Consider the following 26,213-nt stretch of genomic DNA (forward strand, 5'->3'; position numbering starts at 1 on the left):
CAGTATAAAAAAAGACGGATCAGCGCCCCACACCAGTGTTCACGAATAACACCGGTCACAAACTCCCAAGCCCCACCGCTCTTCTCGACACCGACACGACATACGACAACAAACTGCATCAAAACGCCCCCAAAGTGAAGGCGTCTGCTCCCGTACTGCAACTGCTGCAACTAGCGGAAGTGAAGCGTTGGGCGGATGTCCGGATGTCCTTCACAAAAATATATAAAAAATGCTTTGCGCAAGGATCATTTTCATTTATTATTGTATACGTAATGACAAAATCCCAATAATTTGTTTTTCTATCTGATTCATGCTAGTCGGACAGCTCATAACACTGGTCAAGCAAGAAAATAACAAAAATTTGAACTTTTTCATGACCGGTTTAAGATTTATTGTTAACATATCATTATTTATTGCAACGGACTAGCATTATAGATTTTGCCTCCATACTTTTTAAATGCAAACAGTTCTAACACACGGCTGTCCATTGCGCCATGTTTTGTGTATTCTATAAATCTGTAATGGTCAGTGACCAAGGAGCTCACCCGCACATGTCAAGCTTATATGCGCCGCGGGGAGAAATGGATATCGAGTAGGAAGTGTCGGGCGTTGTGTCGGTTGTTGTGTTTGTGTATATGTCGGTGCCGTGTAGCTGTGTGCTGTGTTGCCTGCGTTGTATGTAGGGTTGCTGTGTGGCCGTGGTCGTTCCCAGTGTTAACAGACTCGTCTTTTTTTTAAAAACAGGCTGCTAGAAATCGCGATAGGTGGCGCAAGTTACCGCCCGACTCTAAATAGTTTGCTCAAGTTATTTATCCATGTGAGTTCGGCATTCGTTTTTTTCTTTTTTTGTCTAGCGGCTCGTTGAAGCTATTGACGCCGCCGACCGCCGACAACACACGTACGTACCTTTGCAAGTAGCTACGTCCGCCGCTTGGAGACTTTACTGTGTATAAAAGACACCGAACGAGAACTAACGCGCCCTGTGTGCTTTCAATTCGGCTGAAAGGCGCGCAGCTCGCTGGGCTCGTCTCTCGCCTGTTCTCGGCCGCTGGCCGCCATGCTTCATAAGGAACACGCTCGAAACGGTTTTGCGGAAGGCAGACACGGTGTAGCGTGTTAAGTTTACACAGCAACTCATGTGTAGACGAAAAACACAGATGGCCTCGTGTAAAACGAACACGTTTCGACGTGTCCGCTATGGGACAACGGTTTACACGTCTGGGCGTGTTATTTTTGCTAACAGTGTATTTAAAAGCGCATCGCCCGGATGCAACACAAAACAAAACAAAAGAACTGTAAGCTTGAAAGTCCTCTCGAATTCGATAAGTCCACAGTCACCACGTTACTATCGAGCGCAAAAAGGCTTGAGTCGAATGACGTGAACCCCTCGGGTCGTGGTGAGCGTCGTGATGATATTCGCGTTCCGTCGGCGCCGTTTCGTAGTTAAGCTCCCCGAGGGACGAAGTACTTGTATGGCCGGAGGCACCTTTTCAAGGGTTTCTCGCTGAGGCCTCGGCGACGAATTGGTGCCCACACCCACACCCCGTCTCCGGGTTGGTAGTGAACGTCCCCACGACGAAGGGTGTAGCGACCAGCGTCGACACGTTGCTAGTCTTCAATCCAGTGTCGGGCGAGCTGGCGGACTTCTTCGGCACGTTGCGCAACAACCTGGGCGTCGTCGCTCCCATTGTCAACTGGCTTCCAGAGGCAGCATCGCGTCGGCCATCGTCGTTGCCTTCCGACCAGCTGGAAAGGTGTAACTCCGGAGGTCTTTTGAACCGCAGTGTCGTAGGCGAACGTGATGTAGGACGAGCAAGCGTGGCCGAGGCCGAACGGTTATCGCGCTTGGCTCCCACGAAAAGTGGCAGGGTTCAATTTCTGCGAGCCGACGTATATTTTTGTTATTTCTGTAAATGTCGCGTTCTGGTAAATTCGAGAACCCTGTTGCTTGTTCCAGATCCGAATGGTCTAAGCACCGAACCTTCTAGCCGATTGTTCCAGAAGCCCAAACCCGTACATAAGGCGCCCCGTGTAGCGAGCCGGAGTCAGTCTCGCCCTAACGCTCGATCTCGCTGTTTCGCCGAAATCGACGCCTGCGACGCTAACCTTCTTTTATATCGTTTTGGGCTCAAGTTCGCCCTATCAAATGTTTAGTTTCTCCAGTTATCCGCCTTATTGTGATTTGTCACTCGTGACAATATCTTTCTAAGATCTGTTGATTTAGTCCTTTTCGATGATACCCAGGAAGTTTCCATTTGGAAGCATACCTTCAGCATCACTAATTAAAAAGATAATTACTTGAAAGTAACGAATGAACAAATTATACCGAACGTTATAATCTTTCTCAATGGGCCCGATGTCCGAAACAAATACGAGATTAGCCTTTTTTTTCCTTCGCGCCATGTTTACCTTTCACTGCCACAAATTGGCCCGCGTTTCGAGAAGTGCCCTAGTGGCATGCATTTCCGGTTACCTTTAGTTAGAATTGTTTTCTTGTACAGAAAACGTGGATCGGATCACACTCTTTTAATCTGCGTATGTTAGCACGTTTTTTTGTCCTAAGAAGTTTTTGCAGTTGAAAACCAACACTAGATCTTTACGATATACGCCGTGCCCAGATTTGTGAAGAAGCAGCGCCGTGGTAAAACATTAAAACTATCTACAGCACCCGGGTATACCACTTGCCAGGCGCAAGGTCTTAGCAACTTGATTTGAAAATAAAAAAACAAAACAAAAAAACACTGAACTCAAAAAGAAAATATTTGTTTTAAAGGCTAGTGTGACACGTATATTTTTACTAAGGTTTCCATGAAAAGAAAAATTTCGCTCAATTTTTACATTGTTATACGGAATTTGGGTGGAGGTCACGGCCTGCTCTAAGCCTCGCCCACGTATCAATGGCCTCGTCCATTACTACTGGATTGGCTTAGTTACTCGGCCGAACAAGCTAACAAGCCTAGTGCCCCCCTTTCGGTATGGTGCCTGGAACGTGTCCTCGACTGGTGTGTTTAGTGTCCTTTGCTGCCCATACATCGAAAACGGTCCCGAAGTGGCAACGAATGACGTCACAGAAGACAAAGTGTCATGGCGTTCTATGTCGCGATTCTGGCGGTTGGTCGTAGAAATGCTAACGAGAAGCTGCGAGTTGCACAACCGAACGCGAGTGTCGCTGTCGTCATGGTGCCCAAATCTTTGTCCCAACTTCTGACTGCCGACGCTTCCGTGGACTGCCACTGGAGAGCGACATGCAGTTGAACAGACGTCTGCCATATACACCATAGCTGTTGAGACGCCGCCAGGATCGCGACTGGCGACAGCATGATATTCCTATGATGTTATCGGGCGGAAATCAAAGGACCACTTTTTTGGACGCGATAAACACATTAGTCGGAAACGCGTTTCAGGTACCATACTTTCGGCACACTCGGTGCGTCAAGTCTGGCGCCTGACACCGCCTGCTAGTCGTGCAAGCAGACGCGCGGCATCTTTCGGAATGGTCTGAAGTTCCAATACCGCCTATTGACGTCTGGAAATCGTGAGACGCTGATGGACGCTTGTATTGGACGGTAACTCGTGCATGGTGGATTGCTACAACACCGCTTTCATGGTCCCGTGTTTTTAGCGTTGCAGAAGGTTTTAGACGGGAACGGAATAGCAGACGGACGAAAATTAAAACAGACACCGGCACGCATTCTTTTAAATGCGTGCCGGCGTCCGTTTTGGCCTCCGTTGATCTGCTGTTTCGCCCCCATCTAAAAATCTTTGCAACGCTGCCAAGACGCGACCATGAAAGCGGCGTTCTAGACCTCGGTTATGCACGAGTCACCGTTCAATAGAAGCGTCTATCAGCGCCTCTTAATTTGCTGTAAAAAGCGACCAAGAGGACCGAAAAAATCAATAAAATAAATATACAGTCGTTTCAACTTTTCTGTTCTCGTTATTTATTTGCATAGCATCTGCAAGAAAGGTGGGTAAGAGTCATGGCACACATTTATAAAGCGAACTAAAAATATTTGCTTAGGCAGGCCAGCTGCACTGCAAAATTTGAGAGTTACTTGCCTTTCGAAGCGAAATGACGTGAACATACCAAGAAAAATTGTGTGCGAGTCAAACGCCAGATTGCCTCCTGCCAAACGGATCGCCTACTCTTATTTTTGTAGGTATTCTCTCGGTATTAAAAGCAGGGTTGCAATAACGACGGTTTCACAATTCACAAAGCAGCGGGACCGCTTTAACGGGAACCAACATCTTTATTCAGCATCTACATTCCCAAACTAGCAAATCAAGCCGGACAAAGCAACGTAGCTGACATGGGACGCTAGGATTAGGCCAGTCCCGCCACGAAAACAAGCACCCTCGCAGCCCCTCCAAAGCCATGTACTCGCGACAGTTGTTTGCTGCAAGCTATAGGTCGGTTGCGATCTCCCTCTGAACACCTCGCTGAATGCAGCACGACTCGCACTCATGAAAAGAAACGAGCTCAACGAGCGTAGCTTGTTGAGCCCGCCGCAAACGTCGGCAGCCATATTTGTTATTGTTTGTATTCGAAGCAGAAAGGGAATCGTGGGATACTTTTGAAAACAATAAAAATTTCATCTATAAGTTTTTAGATACTAAATCTTATAGATAAAGATACTACATATACTACATATACTTATACTTTTGGAAACAATAAAAACTTTATCTATAAGTTTTAGATACTACATATACCTTTTTCTCAAACATAAGAATATATCAAATAAACTACCACGACACGGAGAAACAATATAACAACGAAAAATTCACATGTCGAACCCTCGGCTCTCCAACCAATGAGAGCCAAGAAATGGAGCGTAATTAACTAGCTCCAACTGAATTGCGTCTAACGACGTAGTTATTTATATAAAAAAGTATTTTAATTAAAATAAAACACGTTTCTCAAATAAAGTCTTAAATATGTTTTTTTTTTATTTATTTAAGCATTCTCATGGTACTGTTATAAATGCGGTGCACGACCAAAATAGATTCAGAACGCGGAGCTGGTGAAACGTACCTGTTGATCCTCCCATTATAGCGGCGATACTATTTGTCCAAGTCGAGGCCTCCCTGTCTGCACCGTATTCGTCAATAAATTCGATGTACAGGTACCCAGCTAACCCCAGGGTTGCGGTTGAAAAAAAGGTGACGCATGCTGCAATAGGAAGGAGGTGCCAGCACGTATCCACAGCCGGAGGTTTCCTTCGCTTGCTCTTTTTAGTAGGACAGTTACCTGGTTCCATTATTTGTCTTAAGAAAAAAAAAATATAAATGTTTGTTTCAATTGCAGGAAGTTCCAAAAAAAAAAGAAAAAAACTGCTTGAACGTGTGATTATCATTCATTCCATAATCAGAATCACGGAAACGACCAGTTAAGTTTTGGATAGTTCAAATAACATAGAAGAAAACGTTGAATCGTTTGAACACTGTCCACGCAAGGTGCGTTATTGATACCTAACAGAAAAAAATTATATTTACTACAAACATGCAGCTTGAATCAGTTAGGATTGCGAATCTGAATAATAAAACTACCTAACTTTAAGATATTTCTTTACATGGGCCATTATGGGATATGGGCCGCGTGAGTGCGTATGGTTTTTTACAGTAGGATTGGGTAATATACTTTAGATATTGTGCCGATTTTAACTTCACGTTACAAAAAGCTACGATGCGTTTGTAACTATCACTGACATAGTCGCACGGTACTAATATATAATCCGGTCAAAATGCAATATAAGAAAACTCGACAGAAATCACAGGTAAACCAAGGAGGCACCACAGCATACAAAACATTTGTTAACACAAAATGCAAATTGGCATACTACTCGAGATGCCATTTTATCTCTAGTCCTCTCCTATTACTTTACTACCGTGTTATGCATATTTAAAGCAATTCATTATAATTCGGAAAAGGAATGCTCGCTGCTCAATATTTTAATAAAGTCTGTAAGTTTTCTTATATTTTGTTGAAAACCGTTCATTTCTGTTCTTGTAGAGTACTCGAAAAATAAATTTTCATCTTTTATGAAGTGAAAAAAGAACGTCTTTGCACAAAAATGTTATCTCGACCAGGACAGACCACAATCGGTGGTTGATGTTATGTGGAGACTTCCGCTGAACGAGGCACACGATTTAAGCCTTGGATACAATCATACAATCCTCGCACAGTTAAATTCTTTGATGTTACCGTTTATAGCAGTAATTAGAATACTGAACTAGCATGGTCAGTGTCCGGGCACAGGTAGAATTAAATAAGCCAATTTATGGTGTGCTTCCTTATCATGTTGGCGATAAAACCATCGGCTTCACCTTCACTCTTTGTTGAAACAAATACGCGAATATAGTTAAGGAAGACGGCGATTAGCTAGTTTCATAATAATAAAGTCGCGGGTAACCCTAAGTGGACACTTGTAGCACCATCTTCGATTGTTTTGTAACTCCACCGCTCCTATAACACACCTGGAGGATGTTTTTAAGGCAATAAAGTAAAATGAAAGCGAAGTGAGTGGTGCTAGTGTTAGATGCTGACTGGACATACCTGACGCCAAGAATATATCCTGTTGTTTGATATCCTGGGCAAAGTATATCTCTACTGCCTCTATATTTTCCCAGCTGCGCGAAAATGCGACGCAAAGGTGCGTTGACATTGACTTTTTTTTTTCCCCGCAAGCTTGCTGCCGTGACCGAGCACGTGTTTATTTCAAAAACCAAGCAATTATTTTTTTTTTTATTTTTTTTATTTTTTAGAATGGCTTTTTTTTTGCGTCACATGCTTTACTTTTATGTCATCATTCAGTCGTCCAGACAGGAAATGTAAAAACTAAATATCATTTATTCTGAATAAAACGGCTGCATTGAAAATATATTTTTAAAATGATTGACATTCGTAATATTAAAACAAATATTGTTAGGAATAAAAAATAGCAGATGAATGTAACACAAAAAATAAACGTTTAATGAGGCGAACACGTGGCAAAAGAACTGTAGTAGTAGTGTCCAATGCTGAGCGCCACGGCTGCATTTATGCGCGATCCGGGTTCAAGTATGATTTTAATCCACAACACATTATAAATATTGATAATTAAATGAAGGGTTCTATAAGACCGACGAACGGTACAAACTAATGCCAGGCGGGCGGTTATCGAACCCATTGTCTCCGTGTCACAGCCGTGTGACACGGAGCCAATGGCAAACAAACAAAAGCAAACAAGTGGCAATGTTGAGTTGAAAAAGGCATTCGATTTAAATAAGGACAGAAATCCCAAATAACGAACAATGTTCCGGTGTTTAGCGGTAATATACAACCGAATGCAACACGCTCACTTCCTTAGGATCATCGTCATCTGGTAAACCGTTAAAAATACATCTATGTTCATTGAAGTAAGTTCCAGCAAACGAAATACTATTCCAACTATTTACATTGAATGGGAATCATTGTAACTTTAGATTATATATCAGCCTTTCCTTAACTACAATGGCATAGCATTTAAAGTAACAATTACGGAAGAAACATTCAGATTCAAATTCTGCCTCGAATGAAATGCGAACAGTGACGGAACGTCTAGCGCAACTGTGGCGCAACTTGGAAGCTTGGGTTATGCTGGGCGAGGTTCAAGCACTCGGAGTAGGACGCGCACCCTCGCAGCGGTCTTCTCTCCATTCCGCAGTTTTATCAGTTTTCAGATGCCTCCAGGAGGCGCAGCATCTGTCGACGGCCACGGGCTCCGGTTTTTGCATTTCATTCGAGCCCGAAAGTACAAACGGTATGATCGAGTACAAATAAGGCAAGAAAACCGTCGGCAGATCTAATTTGGCGACACTGGAATACGAACTCGGGCTTTCTAAACCCAAAATTTATATGTTATACTAAGTTTACAGCAGTGTCTAAACTAAAAAAAAAAAAAAAAGATCTATATTGTACATGGTTACCATAAACTATTTTCTTGATAAACAATATTATCTTAAGAACTACGACATTTCCTGAAGACAGAGGTTGTGGCATTGCAAAAGCCGATTTCCCGAGTGTTGAAATCACCTCTCTCAGAATTGCGCGATTAAGAGAGAATGCACGGCGTGTCTTGTGGAATTACGAAAGTAAAGAGGAGTTACAGTTTATTTCCGCTTAGATGTTCTTTGGGCAACATCTCGGGTACATGTAAACCAACTTGGTAAAGAGGTCGTGAGTTTTATTGATTATCAGAGAAATAGCATGTTGTACATTTCACACAATATGTGTATTACATGTTTAAAGTCAATTGAAGCTCTATGTTAAACTTGTATATTGCTGAGGATAATAAAAAAAAAACCCTTAGTGCGCAGTTTTAGGCACCGTAGACTGTATGTAATGAGTACAGGCAAGCTGTTCAGCAAGGCAAAATGCACACGTGACAGACCAGTCTATTTGTAAACTTGGCAACGTTTTACGGTTTCTCCGTATACATCAAATTTTGCACCTTGACCTTGAGGCGTGAAATAAGAATGTAAAGTTATAAATTTTTCTCTTTATACTTCTGGTCATTTAATTCAGCAATAGCACCGAGAGGTTGTTTTTCTGACACCTACGTTGACTGCGTATAGGACATTGATACCTCCAGACGTGCAGTAAGTACCCTTTGTAGCTCTCCTAAAAACATTGTTTTTCTTTATAAGTATATCAAGAAAATAATATGGCATACTCTCAGTATATCCTGCAACGACTCATATATATCTCAAGTTAAATTATTCAAGCACGACTACCGTCACTTTTCCGAACGATTGATACTGTAGAATATCCAAAAGCATTAACAAATACTCAAAAAAAAAATACGGCTTTTTTTTTGTTTTTGTTTTTTATGACGTAGCGTGTTTTTTGATATCCCCTCCCGCCATTGATAACTTCCTGAGCGGCACGCTATAAAAAATGGAAGAGATGCCCAAATGCAAGGTATGCTTTCGCTGCACGAAATAAAGCACAAGTGGCATAAGCGGCCACCTTAATGTTCACGAAGGAACGAGTTATGGGGTATTCCACTCGCAGAATTTGAGCGCTCTAAAAGGGCACCTCATGGAGCACGCATCTTCTGTGGGCAGATGCGGCACAAGTTGGTCATCTTCCGCTCGCCGATTTGTGGCAGCGCCGGCACGGTGGAGCGCCTACGACCCCGCAGAACTTCACCGATGGAAATTGACGGAGCTTGGCGGAAGTCTACGGAAGCGCGCTACGTCATTTACTTTCTCTAAGTGGTGCGCATGCGCGACGAGGTTAGATGGGTGCAGGTATAGCCTCCACCATGGTAGCGAAAATCTAGCAAAAGGAGGCGTTGCGGCAGAATAGGGAAGTAGGTTAAATAAGAAAGTACCCCCCCTCACCCTTCTCTACGTCCCTCCCTCGATCCCGTGAATTTTATGTTCTGGCCTTTCGTTACGCCCTGACTCCGCTAATTCAAGTGCGATTTTCAAAGATAGCTTGTTTGGGCCCTGAACATTTGGACACATTTTCTCTGCTATACAGCTATCTTTTGTCGATTCAAGCTGTGTTTTCTCTGCTTAATGTTCCAAAGTATCCTCAAGAATTTATTTCCAATCAGCTTTCGTATATTGTTGCAAAAAACAAACAAATTAGGAAAATGCCCAAACACAAAAATTTTGTAGTCATACCGTTCTTACATAAGATTTCTCCCAACCTAAAATCAGTCGGTGATAAGTTTGGTTTACGCATGGCGTTTAGCACAGACAGCAGTTTGAAACGGTTAACTCTATTCGCTTCCGCTCACAAAGGTTCTTAAAAAAAAACACAGGGAAAATGTGTTACATGTGTTTCAGGTATAGTCTACAATATCCCTTTTGATTGTGGTTTGTGCTATATAGACCAAACGAAGCGTTGTCTTAAAGATAGACCAGGCGAACAAAAACGATATGTCTAAAACAAGGATCCACATTCCGAGGTATCTGAGCATATTCAGAAGTGTGGGAATTGCGTGCCATTATGGAACTCGACAACCACAATTGTAACAGAAAGAAACGACCACAAGCGCCTGCTGAAAGAGTCAATCACGATAACGAAGCATGGAAATGCAGTGAACAAGCTCTCTTTGTCTTTAGATGCGGAATGGAAGCGGTTTCTAAATCTGTAGTGGCATTGTTAACTTCAAAAATCTTTTTTTTTCTTTTTTTTGTGTAGTCTTATAGCTGACTTTCTCAGTGAAAGGTCCAATGTAGCCAATGGTTTTCCTGCGGTATTTTTTTGTGTGTGAAAGATGTGTCATCCTTGGTGCCTTCAGTTGTTTTGACCCCATTGTTAGAGGTCCGGTGTCGTGTCTTTCGTTGAAAGAGCTGGTGTGAAGAAGAGTTCCCTTTCCTCACTTTCCTAGCTTCTTTTTCTCAACCCAATATAAAGGGTCCTGTCCTCAATAAAGGTTTAGCTATGTTTGAGACGTTGTCCTTTTCTTCCTTGTCGTCGTCTGTTAATACCTCAGTCTCGGGTCGTACACTACAATGTTTGATATACACCAGCTCACTTAATTGCGCCGTTACGTTCTGCTCACAAAGATGTAGCAAACCTCCACTCGTACGGTCGTTGGTTAGTCCGTTCTTGCTTTTTTACCCGGGAAAACGCAAGCGACATGCAGTGTAAAAGGGTAAACTGTCAGTTGCGGCAAAATAGGTACTCTTAACTTTGCGTCTGCCTCCTTCTGCTTTTTGCAGTTTCTTCTCTCGTTCTTCCTCTCAGAATTAGAGGTATCAGCGCTTAATATTTGCCATGCTCCAGTCCCACCCTCTGCACGCCTGATTCACGCAAGGCATGAGCGTTTGAGCCGTCAGTATCCCGCGTAAACAATTGACGCGTCCAAACAGATTCAACTCGATGGTCCGGCCGGTCTGGCGACCTCGCCATCAGGATGCAGCTCTGAAGTTCCTAGGTTCGCCAAAATGATCTGCCATGTGTTCTCTCTTTTGTGCATCCACTCATGCTGTCCCTGGTTCGGGTTTTCCCTCCTACATTTTAACGCGCTGCTGTAGGAGACAACTTCAATCACTACACGGGCAAGGTTCTTCTTGTGCCTGAGCCAACTGGAAAGCCCCTCGTCAGCCGGGGTGACGGGGTTGCGTAATCCGCGGCTCCAGCGTTAGAATTTTTATCCGTGGCTGCCGCACCGGTTTTCTCTGTACCCTGTTCTCGTCGCGCGCTGCGTGGAAGTGCGGATAGCTCGGATAACAATGAAATAATATACAGTGATTCCACTCAAGATCACTTCCTGTAATCGCGCATAGACAGCGCCCCTCAAGCCAGACCCTGTCAGTCGTACGTGTAAAACAAGAACAAATCAAATGCAAGGTAAAGAGATACGCACGAAACTAGAAAAGAGCACGCTAATGTTACTATTTTTAGAAAACATAATAAGCCCGGTTATAATGATGAACCAATAGGGAAAGCAAAATTAGAGCAGTCACCGTAACCTTTGTAAGTTTGTTGCCCGTTAACCTAAGCCACGCTTTTTAATTCGTGGGTCGCGTTGGGGGGGGGGGGGGGGGGGGGAGGGTCCCTGTTACTGTCTGCGAATGTCCCTTCCCAAGTATATTTTTCTGTCGGTTGCAACATCGTTCGGTTGCAACTTCGCTTGGTGTTTTATGTTCACGTGAGCTACCAAGCACGCTATGAATGCGTTCTAAATTGGCCTCCTCAGTCAAGAAGCCAACAAGACGGGTACTCAGTTCGTCCCTCGGGATTCCACTTCGAGCTCTTTAGTGGTGGGTGCAAACATTTCTTGAAGTGTTCGTTCTTTTCTCTGTATCAGGCAGGACACGATCGTCCTTTCTCAAACGCATTTAGGGTACCAGGGTAATTTTATAAGCGCATGTACGTCAGACGTAACTTGTAAAACGGTCTCACGTAATGAATTTCTCGTTCACCTTTAATGATTTCTGCGCACCTTCCAATCATCGAAGGCTTCACGCCATATTACTGGGAAAATCTAAAACGTCGTGCTAAATCACGCTAATCAGGAGCAAACCTGGGGTTTGCCAATCAGCTAAATCCTAGAACGAAAGTTGGCATCAAAGTATGAGTAGATTTTAGGAACAAAAAAACATTACAATATCTGCACCACTATAAAAAGCGAATTTACAAGTCGCTAGATAAACACAAACAGGCTACGCACGCTTACTGGGAGCATAGAGCATATTTCTGAATCGACTGGTCGGACGGATGTACCACTAAGGGAGTTAACGGTAAGGTTCTAAAAACCACGTGGCTGCGAACATGAGAGTTTCAGGGACTCACGCTTAGTTATCTATCTCTACCAATGATACCTTGTGAGAATGGAAGCGTCTGGCACACGTCATTCGACATGGGTCGAGCCCCTCCGTTGTCAAGAATCAGACGTCATTTATTTCTACTTGGCACGTCATGCGGTAAGATTCACATTACTTCTAATATACAGAAGTAAAACATGTGTCTAACTTCGTCCATTCACAGTATGTTGTTGGTTTTTTATTCTTTAGTGTGACGGTTCCTCGGAAAAATAAAGAGAACAGATTGGGACCAATGGAAACCCAAGACAATAACCGTCAGCCCCAGGGGGTTAAAGCGAAGAAACTAAAGAAAAAACTCTGCCATTTTCGCCACTGGAAGAAAATCTCAGATCGTAGGCTGGGAAGTCAACATACACCTTCATTCTTTGGGAGGCATGATAATTTTTGATCATATTTGTCCATGAGGTGAATTTACAGAACTAGGTCGACTTATCCTATATCGTCAAGCTCTGTAGCTCACAGGGCGTTACAAAAGTACTTTATTGCATTTCAATATAACTTGCTAAATAGCAACAGCTATGGCATTAGCGAGCCAATCGGAATATTTGGCTGAGCCACGTGACAAAATATTGTCGGAGTACACTCGTTCTGCGTAGAGCTCTCACATACTTAGCTTCGTTGCTCTGATTAGCTTGAAAGGGCCGCAGCGTTTTCTCGTTGTCAAGTTACACTCAAAAAGTGTAGCCGTAGTCTGGCCACTGATATTGGCATTACAGCATAATATTCCTCATGAGGGTTGTAGCATCTGTCCTGATCGTTTATGGAATTAGGAATGTCGCAGTAATAATTGATCGCTTGGCAATAATTCGGAACTCGTCCCATGACAAACTGCGTAAATGGATGGCTAAGTGACGCTGCGGCAGTTTTGCATATCTGGGGAAAACTGTGGCTTGGAGGGCTCTCCTTCCTCGTAACCATCCGTCTCAGTCAGGGCTGTCTTGAAAATCCTTCTGAAGTCGTTAGTCAGAACGGGACTTTCTAGGACACCTCTGACACATAGTGACTACCGACATGTACGAGACACTCGAGGAAGAGAACCTTATGTGTCGAGCCAGGCTGCAAACTGTGAGCAGGACATTGATCAAGCCAAGTTTCGTACAAGTGGTCTCAAATTATTTGGCATACAAAAGGTGGAGCAGTTGCGGAAATTAAAACACCAGGATCTTGAATACTAAAGCTGTTGTCATCGGTACGACATTAACCACAGGTTGTTGCCGCGCCAGTAGACCTTGCTCAATACTCCCCTGTAAGATAACAGCAATAACCAGCCGCTGCCATCATGGTTTGTTAGCCAGTGGACAAGAACATTACCCGTCTCTTGAGCTTGGACAAAGAGTGTTCTTTAATTCGTCGTCTTCTCAAAACCCCCTTGGCACGCCATCGAATGGATAACCTAGCTGGTTAAACACCCTATATATTGTAACAGCGAAGAAGAAAGGAAAGAAGAAGAGGTGCTCCGGACAGGGATCGAGGACGAGAACGTTGGAGAATGTTGGAGAACCCAGGAAATAAACCGTGACAATTTGGTGGCAGCGGTGGGATGCCGACCGAAACCCGACAAGGTCCTTTGCCGGTACAAGGGACGCCTTCCGGTGAGCCACCCTCGCAGGCCCAGCAGCCAGAGGAAACCATTTCTCAATCGGTGGCCGCACCAAGCGACATTCCGACGACAGCGGTGACATTGGAGACGCTGCAAAGGCTGTTGGAACTGCAGACTCAAACAATCATGGCCGCTACGCAGCAATCTTCGGACCTTCTAACCGCAAGTAATGCCGACATCTGCCGTCGAGTAGCTGCTCTGGAGACGCTTCAGCAAACAGCGCAACCAACTGTCTTCGCAGTTGAGCAGACTCCTTTCACGAGCCGCCCGACTACATCTTCTGGTCAAACCCGTCTCAAGTTAAAGCCATTTAATGGCGAAATACCCTTGGATCTATACCTACAGCAGGTTGACATCATTTCCGATGCAAACCACTGGACTGAAGACGAGAAGGCACGCGCTGTCATCGCGCAACTGGATGGCCCTGCCCTCAGCTTTCTTCATGCGCTCCAAGGAACCCGGCTCACTTACGCAGCATTGATCACGAGCTTGCGCGATCGTTTCGGTGATGAACATCTGCAGCAAGCATTCTACGCAGAATCACGTTCGCGGCGCCAAGAAGCAAGCGAGAGTTTTCCAGAACTCGCTGCAAGTATGGAGCGTTTGACCTACAAATCCTTCCGGGCGCAACGTCTGATACATTGAATCGTTTCGGCACAGCCGCGTTTGTGGATGCCATAGGCAACCCTGAGGTCCAGAAGTTTGTAAGACTAGCAAGACCAGAAGCAATACGAGCCGCACTCGGACATGCCATGGAGATGAGCGCTGGTCAATGGGCTACCAGCCGCATGCAACCCGCAGTACCTCCTGGAGTTACAGTGCAATCATTGACAATTCCACAGGACACGCGCTCTCAGCCTGCGTCTGCTCGTTCACGGAACAATACCGCTGGGTCGTGCTACCGATGTGGCCGTCGTGGTCATTTTGCGGCCGAATGCTCAGCTGCTCCTGCTACATCGGGAAACGCTACTCCCGGTCCTTGGGGGCGGAACCGGGTATAACTCCTCAAGGGCCCTTCATATCAGTTACAGACCAGTTAACGTCTGTTCCCCGCCATCCTGTAATGGTTGAAAACGTGGGGGTTGTGGACGCGCTTTTTGACATTGGAGCAGCTGTGAATGCTATTGATATGTCCTTTCTTTCCTCGGACATTAAAGCGTTCCCTGACTACTCAGTTCTACTAACTGCTCATGGGGAAAGCATACCAACCGGAGGAAAAGTGAAACTAAAAATTACAGTATTTGGTAGCACATCAGTTGAAGACTTTGTTGTAATTCCAAACTGTGTGTGTCCTTTAATTCTTGGGTACAACTGGTGTGCCAAAACCGGCTTATTTTCTTGGAAATCTTCTACGGCCTGTCAAGAAACTCTGGCATCAGATCAAAGCGCGTGTCATGAGTATGCGCTACTTCGACGCTTTTGGTCGTATATTATGACTTCCTGGGCATCTTATGCGGTTTTCTTGCTGCTTCGACTCTTCTGGAGTAACTTCGTACTTCTCTGGGCATCGTCTGCATCTTATGGAGCAAGTGTATTGGAAACTCTGCTACATAAGTTTTTTCAATCATCCTCAGTTCAAATAGGAGAAACGTGGGATATTCATATTGCGGCTACAACAGTGCTGCAACCAGAGACAGCCATGTGGATCAAAGCGCGGTCAAATCCACCCCATCTTAACGGTGACATTGTCTGTGAGGCTTCCCGGATTTCAAAACCTGGCTACGAAGTGGCAGTACCTCGAACGCTGACTACAAGTATAGGCGGCCATTTCAGCATCCTGATGATGAATCTCGGGCATAACTCCGTCACTCTTCAGCAAGGACACTATGTCGGCAAGTCGTTTCCTCTCACTCTAACAGAACTTCTAACAGCGGCTATCGATCAACCAGGATCGTCAGAACTACCCTCAAAAGAATGCGCACAAATACCATGGGATCTGTTCCAGTTTGGTCCAACCCTCGCCAATCATCAGATTGAATCCCTCAAAGAACTAATCACAACCTACTGGGCATGTGTGGCACTAACTCCGAACGAACTCGGATGCACACATCTAGCGGAACACAACATTAATAGGGGCGATCATGCTCCCATTCACCAGTCCTTACGTCGCCTTGCTCCAGTAGAGCATGCCGTCATCCGAACACAGGTCGACGACATGCTTAATAGAGGAATCGTCACACCATCCAACAGCCCATGGTCGTCACCGGTCGTCTTGGTACGCAAGAAAGATGGGACTGTACGTTTTTGTGTTGATCACAGGAAGGTCAACAGCATCACGAAACAGGACGTATATCCCCGACCTCGCCTTGATGATTCACTAGACAGACTACAAGGCGCAAGTTTCTTCACAACACTTGACCTCTTGTCAGGATATTGGCAAGTACCTCTGAACCCCGACGATGCCGAAAAATCGGCGTCAATAACTCCTGGCGGGCTTTACCAATTTACGCGATTACCATTCGGCCTTTGCAACGCGCCAGCTACCTTCCAACGTCTTATGATAGAGTTCTAGGCCACCTCAAGTGGACTATGGCTCTGGTATATCTTGACGACATTATTGTATATGAGACGACGTTTGAAGAACACAACCGAAGACTCGAGCTTGTTCTTGACGCGCTACAACGAGCGAAGTTACGAATCAAACCTCAAAAATGCTTTTTTGGTTTTGAAGAAGTTCTCTATCTCGGTCATGTTATCACCAAGAATGGCATCAAACCCGATCCTGCAAAGCTGGAAGCGGTGTCACAGTATCCAAGACCAAGCCGCTTTTCAGAGGTCAAGAGCTTTCTCGGCTTTGCATCCTATTTTCGCCGGTTTATACCACAATTCGCCAGTCGTGCAACACCCCTGACACTCCTACTTCGTAAAAACAACCATTGGCGGTGGACAATAAACGAGGAACGTGCCTTCAACGACATTAAGGAAAGCCTTCTTCAGGCACCAATCTTAGCCCATTTTAACATGGAATTCCCATCTTTTCTTCACACCGACGCCAGTGGAACTGGTCTTGGAGCTGTATTACTCCAAGAACACCCCGACAAATCTCAACGAGTAATCGCTTACGCCAGTCGCCGCCTTACCGATGCCGAACAACGCTACCATTCATCGGAGCTCGAATGCCTAGCTCTCATCTGGGCTATTCAACACTTTCGGCCCTACTTGTATGGTCATCGTTTCACAGCCATTACAGACAACTCTGCGTTACTTTGGCTACAGTCGAAACGAGACCTTACCCCCAAGCTTGCTCGCTGGGCTCTACTACTCCAAGAGTATCAGCTGAATATCTGCCATCGAGGTGGAAAATATCACACGGACGCCGATTTTCTCTCACGCAATCCTATAGCCCCAGCTGAAGAACAGAACAAAGAAAAGGTTCAGTTTTGCACCCCTGTGTTTAACCTTGCTGAATCTCAAACTTCCGACCCAGAAGTTCAAGATATTATGTCGCGACTGAGATCTCCTTCTAATACAGCGGAACGACGTCTACGCCGCGCCTATCGTGTCTGCGATGGGCTCCTCTGCCACCGCGGGACGCAAGGTTGGTTGTCCTTCGTGCCCACGCAGTTACGTACCGCCGTGCTCCACCTGTGTCACGACAACCTAACCGCTGGACATTTAGGAAGAGACAAAACTACAAAGAAGATCTTGGAGCGCTACTGGTGGCCGCGTTGCCGAATACATAGCGTCGTGCATTAAATGTCAGTCACGGAAAATGGCGTCCAGCCTGTACCACTGTGGCGTCCAGCCTGTACCACTGCCTAAAGCACCCTTTGAAATTCTCGGCATCGACCATCTCGGCCCGTTCCCCCCTACTCTAAGTGGTAACAAGTATGTTCTTGTCGCCATCGATTCCCTAAGTAAATGGGTAGAGTTACGTGCAGTTCCAAGCACCGCGGTCGACCACATCGTGCTATTCTTACGACAACAAGTTATTCTTCGGCATGGTGTACCTCGCGTCATCGTGAGTGATCGCGCCTCATCTTTCGTTTCCCGTCGGTTTGCGAGAGAAATGGAAACTCATGGTATCCATCACTCTCAAGCGGCGCCATACCATCCACAAACAAGTGGTCTTGTTGAACGGGCCAACCGCACCATCAGTGGCATACTCGCGAGCTACGTGAACGAACAACATAACAACTGGGACGAACTGGTGTCATACGCAGCCTTTGCAATGAACACTGCTGAACAATCAACAACCGAGTTTACCCCTTTCCAAATAGTGTACGGACGGACACCAGTTCTGCCCTGCGAATCCGGTGACAATGCCGTTTGGAAGCTAAGAACAGAGCACTCTACAAGTAGCTCTCGACGCCGCTTCCAAGCCGTGCGAAAGAAAGCTCGCGATTCCATGTTGCGTGCTCAGGTAAGCACTCAAGAACGCACTGCTCCATCATTCCCCCTACCTCCTGTACGTTGTGGGGACTGGGTTTTGGTACGCCGACCCCTTCGAAAGAAAGGCCTGGCTGAAAAGTTACTCCCACGCTACAGAGGCCCCTGTGAGGTTCTTCTTCAGCTGGGTCCTGTGACATTTCAAGTTCGTGATTGTACTGGCAGTCCCCATCATACCAATGCAACATTCACGGCACATCGTAGCCACCTTAAGCACTACGTCCCACGTTCGTCGAGACACACACACCATGCACCTCAACTCGGTCCATGAACTCGATCATTATCGATTCATAGGGCGGAGGGGGCGAGTGTAACAGCGAAGAAGAAAGGAAAGAAGAAGAGGTGCTCCGGACAGGGAGCGAGGACGAGAACGTTGGAGAACTTTGGAGAACCCAGGAAATAAACCGTGACAATATTAGTAGAGTGTTGAGAGTATGTGCTAATTAAATCACCAAAAAACCCTTGCAAAACGAGGTGGTTCTATAAAAATTAAATTGTCAATTCCTTATACAGTCATGTATCGTTAACAGATAACAGCTGAATCCCCCCCCCCCCCCCCCCCCCTTTTCATACTATAAGTCACTGATATAAAAAAAATGTATTCTCCCAGTTCGCCCCCTAAAATATTGTCTATACAGCAGAGTTTTCATATTAACGATAAATCACTGTACTTACATTCATTGCCTTTACCAGTTCTTAAGGATATGTTAGGTTATGTTAAGTTTCTACTTTAAGCAGGATTAAAACTGAGCAGGTATAATCAGCGGCAATATGAGCTGCAGCAGCCTATAGTGCAAGCCGAAAGGGTAAAATGTCGCATCTGGTACCTCCGGCAGGCTAAGCTATAAAGTTGGCTGCGCCAAACTGCAGCAATAGGAAATCCGACAGTCTTTTGCAACCTCTCTTTAAACATTAAAGAATTTCCGTCTTCTTTGCCGGCCTCAATGCTGCTGGGCAAGCTCATATTACCGCACGTTGTGCTTCCAACATGCTATAAAAAGTTCGCTACATTCTTTGACGGCCAACTATCGAAAAAAACTCTGTGCAAGACCAGGACTGGAGCACAACGTTTTTGTCCCAGCCTCTCAATTCTGATAAATGTCTAGACAGAAAAAAACTTCGAGGCCTGCTCAAGTAGCAAAAGGCCATGTGTTCCAGCTTGTGTTTTCCTTTTTTGTGTGTATTTGCCAAAGTACTAATTGGCTCGAGGGCTCTATATTTTATAGATAAAATAAATAAATAAATAAATAAATAATTTTATAGATAAATAAATAAATAAATAAAAATAGTCCATATTTAGCTGGGCACTGGGTTCTCTTCAAAACGTTCCCTGGCGAGGCGCGGTTGCCCATTTTTCCAAAGTAAAACCTACCGAACCATCCCTAATTCATGACCGGTCTTTCTAAACAAGCATTCGTTTTCAGGATCTTGCTATAGTACCAGGATGGGCTCGAGGGCTTTACATTTTATATTCTGCCGTTAGCTGGAAACTGTGCTGTCGTCTAAAAGTTCCCTGGCGAGGCGCGGGTGCCCAAATTTCAAAGCATGATTGAATTACTAAAATCAGCCGAACCCTTCCCCATTAGAACCGGTTTTCGCAAAAAGAATTCACTTGGGAGTACTTGCCTTAATACCAGGGTGGACTTGAGGGCTCTAAAGTTTATATTCTGTCTTTAGATGGGAACTGGGTTGTCCTCAAACACTTCCCTGGAAAGGAGTGGGTGCCCAAGTTTCAAAAGATGAAGGAATGCGTAAAAACTGCCAGACCATCCCCAATTTGTCAACGGATTTCTTAAAAAGGATTTGTTTTTGAGTATTTGCCATAGTAAACGGATGGGCTCGAAGGCTCTACATTTAATATTCCGCCTTTAAGTGGGAACCGGGTAGTCTTCAAGACGTTGCCTGGCAAGGCGCGAGTACCCCAATTTGAAGTGATGAACGAATGCCTAAGAACAGCCGAACCATCCTTACTTAGAGAGCGGCTATTACAAAAAGGATTCGTTTTTGGAAATTTGCCCTTGTACTAGGATGCTCGCGAGAGTTTTAAATTTGGTATTCTTTCTTTAGCTGATAAGGACGCTGTCCTGAAAAGATTTCCTTCCGAGTCGTGGGTGCCCAAATTTCATAAAGATGAACGAATGCCTGAAAGCAAACGAACCACCCCACTTTAAGATCATTTTTTTTAGATAAGATTCACTTTGGAGAGTTTCCCATAGTACCAGGATGGGCTGAAGCGCTCTTTATTTGATATTCCGCCTTTAGTTGGGTATTGAGTTTTCTTCAAAACGTTCCCTGGTGAGGCGCGAATGCCCAAACTTTAAAAGATGGAACAATCTGCAAAAACGGCCGATTCGTCCCCCACTTTGAAACTATGCTACTTGGTATGCGTTGAATGTTTTCATGATTTGGCATGATGTATACAAAATATAAAATTATAACCCCCGTTTTCGCGTTGCCAGCCTTGCGCCTCTTGCAGGAGTGGTAACTTTAGCCGATCGCCGCAATTCTCACGTGCTGCGATTCCTTCTAAAATTTACAGAATTAGTGGTTTTCGTTGGCGTGAATTTGAAGGGTGTTTTTGAAATATTTAAAAATATGAAAAAGGAGTTTGTGAACTAGCCATCTATGCAATGCCCCACTGGTCGTATAACGTACGGGATTATGCTGCCTTAATGTAGCCTCAACAAAATGAAAAAATAAGAATAAACGATGCGAACTTCATATAAATGACAAAAATTTTTATTTAATGTTGGAGTACATTCGAGCGTGGTGTAAATGCTGCATGAGCGATAGTTTATTTATGTCCTTTCAGCTTAACTCGAAAGGCAGCCGACGCTAAGCGCTAATGTGACCAATCAAGCAGTGTAAAAAGTGCAAGTCACTGGGCCTTTTTTAAATTTTTTCAGTGATGATAAAACATGACGAACGCTGTGACGGTGCCTTTTAAAGTTGTCGGATTAATACAATCATTTCGAGGCGTCGGATGCGTCTGGACCTAAATCTGAAACAAAATATAGGTGATATACTCTTACTAAGGCGCAGGAACGTTTAATCATTTTTGAGCACATTAAAAAGTACGTTGAAATCAAGGCTGTTATCACGGAAAGTCTGAATTTCCCTGGCGGCTGCCTGAAATCTTCCGATCTCTGCCGAAATTTCCTTCGCCTGCCCAAATAATTATAATGCTGAATATTCGTAGTTTTCTGCATCACTTCCATTTTTACGATGAGAGGTGTATCTTTTAGCTTTGACGCCTCGCGGTATACGTTTTGTAAAAATTAGTTTATCGGGCCAAAACAGTGGTTAAAGCAAATCTGGCAAGGGGAAGTGTTACCGGGAGACTCAAACTAATAAATGAAAGCCTATCTTCGCCTTAGATGTTATGCACGTCATCGAAACATGGTACTGGTTTAACAATTTCTTCAACGCTTTTCGTTAAAGTAAGTCCAAGACAAAAGGTGTAACACAAGCTTGAGTTCTCAAACTCGAACTCACGGAACACAACACACAGTTAGCACCATTTAGTGCACGGCACTTCACGAAATATTATTAGTCATGGTAAGTATGTATCTCCAGATATCGCAGTATTTCTTCCTGTACTCAAGCTTTCTTTTTCGAGGATGCAGAGTGAGGTCTGCTGATGTTGCCGCAAAAAAGCAGCAAGAGTGCTCCTCAGTGTTTCCAGATGGTCGCACAACAAACCGTCAAACGAATGGAGGGAATATCACAAATGTAACCAAGGCCACTGAAATTCGATGTTCTTTCTCGAAAAAAAAAAACATAATTGACTTTTAAATTCCAGTTATACACAGTTCCCGAAATTTCCCTCAGACTAGCAACGTTTCCCTCATTCCCATATAGACCTGAATATTACCTTAATCTGGGGAATTTCCCTCAGGTTGGTAGCCCTGGTTCAAACAGATCGACTTGTTATTTTGGGGTTATATTAGGTGTCTTTTTGCAGGGCATGACAGAGCTGGTGACGCGTGATATAAAGGAGCTAGCGGCGAGGTTTTTAATATTATGGTCGATTGCAGTGAATTAAAAGATGTACAGGTTCGCTCAAAGTAAAACGGAGCGTCGGAGCAGTGGCCAAACTGTATCACCGCTCTACCTATCAACGCCGACTGGTACAGATAGGTGCCGTCTGCGCATGCGCGCATCCCGTTCGCGGTGCCCATTGTCTTAATTGTTTAATCTTCGCATTAACGGCGTCTCGAGCTGCCAAACGCTATTCCGATAAACACCGCTAGGTGTACGGCTCACATGGGGAGATAGTGCTGAGGGCAAGTCGGAGAGGGGCGAGTATCTTTCCGTGCGTGCTGAGCACCTAGCGGTGTTTTTAGGAAGAGCGTTACGTCGTTCGAGCTACCGACAACATGTGTGTTGGAAGAAGAAAACGGAGGCTCCCGCAGAAGGCACGTTCGCATGTGAAGATGGAGCCTATCAGTTCCAGCCGGCGCTGCTAGATTGCACGGCGATGCAGTTCGGTCGCCGCTCCGGCGCTCCGTTTTACTTTGACCGAACCTGTACTTTGTGCGTCAAGTGAGCGAAGTTACAGTTTAAACGCGCGTGGCTTGCACCTTGAAATAATTTAAGGTGCAAGCCAAGCCACGATTTGCTTCAAGCTTGTTTATTTGGCACTTGAGCGCACAAAAAATCACTGGAAAAAATAGTTCTTTCAAACAAAGAAGGGAAGTTGTGAAACTAGCCTGTCCCCGATTGGGTCCTGTGGGACTCAGTGCGTGTGAAAGGCAACAAAACAGTTGGGGTTTTGGAGGCACAGAAATACAACACACTTCAGACATTTCACCCTTGATTTGCCCGCGCAACCTGGATACCTACACCTCATATGTGATCCAAGCCTTTGGTGCTCTGGGAAGTGTCCTGTCATGTCATATCTGACATCATCTGGAGGAAGCGGAATGATTTTGCTCCTCTGCCGCCCAGTGTGTGTAGTCTCTTCCTCATTGCTCTCCTCTTCCTGCTCTCGCACTATCTTGGATCCCCGTATTTCTGCTTGAATGAGTGAAATTGCAAGATCTAGTCTCTGCTGTTTTGGAACGTCAGCTCGTTCACAGTCTCTCTTGTACTCTATCCAGCCGTTACAACAGGCCAAGTCTAAGAAGTGGGCAAAGACGCGGACAGTCCATTTCTTTGTTCGCAAAGATATCCGATAGTAGGAGACAAACCTGTCAATTAAATCAACCCCGCCCATGGACCTGTTGTACCTTGCAACTGCATCGGGTTGCTTCACTTTTATTTTCTTCTTTTCAGCTTTCGACCACCTCTCGCAACTTCCTTCGGGCTCTGTGCCGAATGCAGTGGATAAGACCAAGACAGCTTTGTTGTCTTTCCACTTCACAATGCACACTTTGTCGCCACTTCGCACTTTACAGTGTGACTCACCGCGCTGCATTGACCGGTCAGGCGGCATTGTCCCTGCAATGCCACGAGTACGGTTGGCCATCACTGTGCCGGTCATAAAAACATTTTTTTTCAATGAGGTGCTCAGCTATCTTCAGGCCCGTGAAATACTTGTCAGTGAACACGAAAGTCTCTCGGTCCCTCCTTAGTGTTTCGAGAAGCTTCTTGACGACGCTTCCCCCAAGTCCGAACTCTCGCATGTCATCATCAGACACTGTGCCCTTGCCAACATAGATGGAAAAGTCCAGAACCAAGCCATCCGGAGATGCCATTATAAAATTTTTAAGGCTTACAGGATTTGGCTTGGAAGGCACAGACTGCCGCACGGGACATCACCCCGAGAACGGAATCATCTGCTCATCGATTGATAGTTCACGAGATCGGGGCAGCTCCAAGCAAGCATTTCTGAACGAGTTCACAATAGGCTCTACTAGAAAGAGCCTGTTTTCTTCCTTTTGTTTTGTGGTTACCGACACCTTGTCAACAAAGTGAATGTTGCTTCTCAGTTCAAAGAACCTGTTTCTTGACATTGCTTGTGCAATTAGATCAACACCTAGCACTTGGGACCAGTAGAGCCGAACTCTTGGGAGCTTCAGTACACCCATGGCAATGTGGATACCAACAAACATCTTCAACTCTCTTGAATCCGTTTGAATTGACCTCTCCCCCTTTTCTTGAACGGAATATAGATTTGTCTGGCATGCTAATTCCTCCCAGAAGTCCTCTTGAAAGTATCTAAGAAAATATTTCAATGGTGTGTCTGGCTCCTGGCGCGCCTGGTTGCTTGGTATTTCCTCCTCTTCTTTGATGGTAATGCCGGAAAATCTGATTTCAAAAATAAGAAGTGGGTTTCAGTGCACAGAGCATCTTCTAGTTTACTTGATATACGCGTAGAATACTGAAAGATACATACGCTTTGCTCCTCCACCTTGGCGGAGTCATTGCTGGTGGCCTTTGGTCACTTTGATCGTCCTGGCTGTCGTCACTATCATCATTCTCAGGTTCTGTATCACCACGGCCGTCCACACCATTGGCAAGAGCATCGGTGCCCTCTGAGTCTGTAAGATCAGCGTCACTTTCTTGCAGTAGGGCCTGAATTTCTTCGTCAGTCAGGTACGGTGCTGAAAGCAATCAGGTGGTACTTAGGACCCACAGTACCCGATTGGGGACATCAGATCTAAACAACGCTTAACAGCAAATAACAACGCAACTGTGACACTAAACTCTTCTCAGGCAGTGTTCTGACCTTTCAAAAGGACTGCGACACCCTGAAAGTAACGTTCTAGTGCATATTGCTTGAGAACAAAAAAATTACTCACCACGAGGACGACGGCGTGCGGATTCCATGGAAGATGCCATCTTGGAACGCGCTGTGCAGCGCTTCTGCTGGACCGGTAGCGCCATCTCACGGAGCGTGCATAAAGTAGTGCTTGCAGAGGCGGGAAATTTGAATTTGAAGGGGAGAGACCCATTGGGTGACCAACTGCACACGCTTAAACCACTGTCCCCGATTGGGGTCACAGGGACTGAGGAGGTTAATATAGGGTGGTCCAAGTCACCAGGCTCCATCTAAAATGACCGTAACAATCGACACCTGCGCGTATCAATCAAAACTTTTCGTCAAAGGTAAATTTCACAGGTCGGTTTTTTCTTGTAAAATTACAAACCGTAGTTTTCTTTCTGTAAAAAATAAGGCCAAGAAACTTGCCAGGGTCTATGGCGGGCAGTGACGCAGACGACAGGGGTTCAGTAGCGGGTCGTGTTTGGCGTTCGTATTGATTGATGGCGTCGGGAGCAGCTTCCGAAGGTGCAGCCGACCAGCGAAAGAAAGCAGACGACACACAGACGAAATCCGAATGCCATTATTCTACAGTTTTTAGTTCTCCAGTTCATTGAGGTCTAGGAAAAGAACACAACAGAGGAATTTTTTTTTATTCTCAGCTTTTGAATTGAGAGGATAAACATGGATATTTAAATTGTCCCTGGCTAGACCAGTTCCAGTATTCTAAAAAAATAAATGATATGTCTCGACATTTTTATGCATTTAATAGACATATAAAATGTCACCAAAAGCACTCACATTGGAAACTTCCTCAACTAGCTCAATAACACGGAACCACTCGAGAACCCAGTTGCCAGAAATCTCGGTCACCAGTGGACTTTTGGGTTTCTCGTAATGACGTATGCAAAGAGCAGTGTTCATAGCTACCTGGTTGGCGGTCCGGGCACTTTTCCAGCGTCACATTTCTCCGTGTTTCCTTCATAATCCTCTGGGAGTCAACTACTTTGTTTTCGGTCGCAAACACCTGGTGTGTTTTTTGTACAGTAAAGCACTTCAGCCAACCACATTTTGAATGGAAGGATCATATTTATTTAACGTGAGACCCTGCCATGTCGACCGGCGCCTTTGGTCCTACGACCGTTTTCGACGTTGCATCTTACGATTTGGTGCGAAGAGTCCAGACACCAATGCGAGATCGTTCGAAGCACA

General features: G+C 45.0%; 1 protein-coding gene across 1 annotated transcript; it reads right to left on the reverse strand.

Annotated features, from left to right (window-relative positions):
- Positions 1-21,067: 21,067 nt before the first annotated feature.
- Positions 21,068-25,091, reverse strand: LOC120846657. Its single transcript, XM_040218502.3, has 3 exons — positions 25,042-25,091; positions 24,636-24,843; positions 21,068-21,296 (listed from the first exon to the last, which is right to left on the reverse strand). The coding sequence occupies exons 1-3, from the start codon at positions 25,079-25,081 to the stop codon at positions 21,239-21,241; spliced, it is 306 nt and encodes a 101-aa protein (XP_040074436.3). The 5' UTR covers positions 25,082-25,091; the 3' UTR covers positions 21,068-21,238.
- Between the last annotated feature and the right edge of the window lie 1,122 nt (positions 25,092-26,213).

This window comes from Ixodes scapularis, unplaced genomic scaffold (assembly GCF_016920785.2).
Source record: "Ixodes scapularis isolate PalLabHiFi unplaced genomic scaffold, ASM1692078v2 PGA_scaffold1__304_contigs__length_218370807, whole genome shotgun sequence".
Classification (NCBI taxonomy): Eukaryota; Metazoa; Arthropoda; class Arachnida; order Ixodida; family Ixodidae; genus Ixodes; species Ixodes scapularis.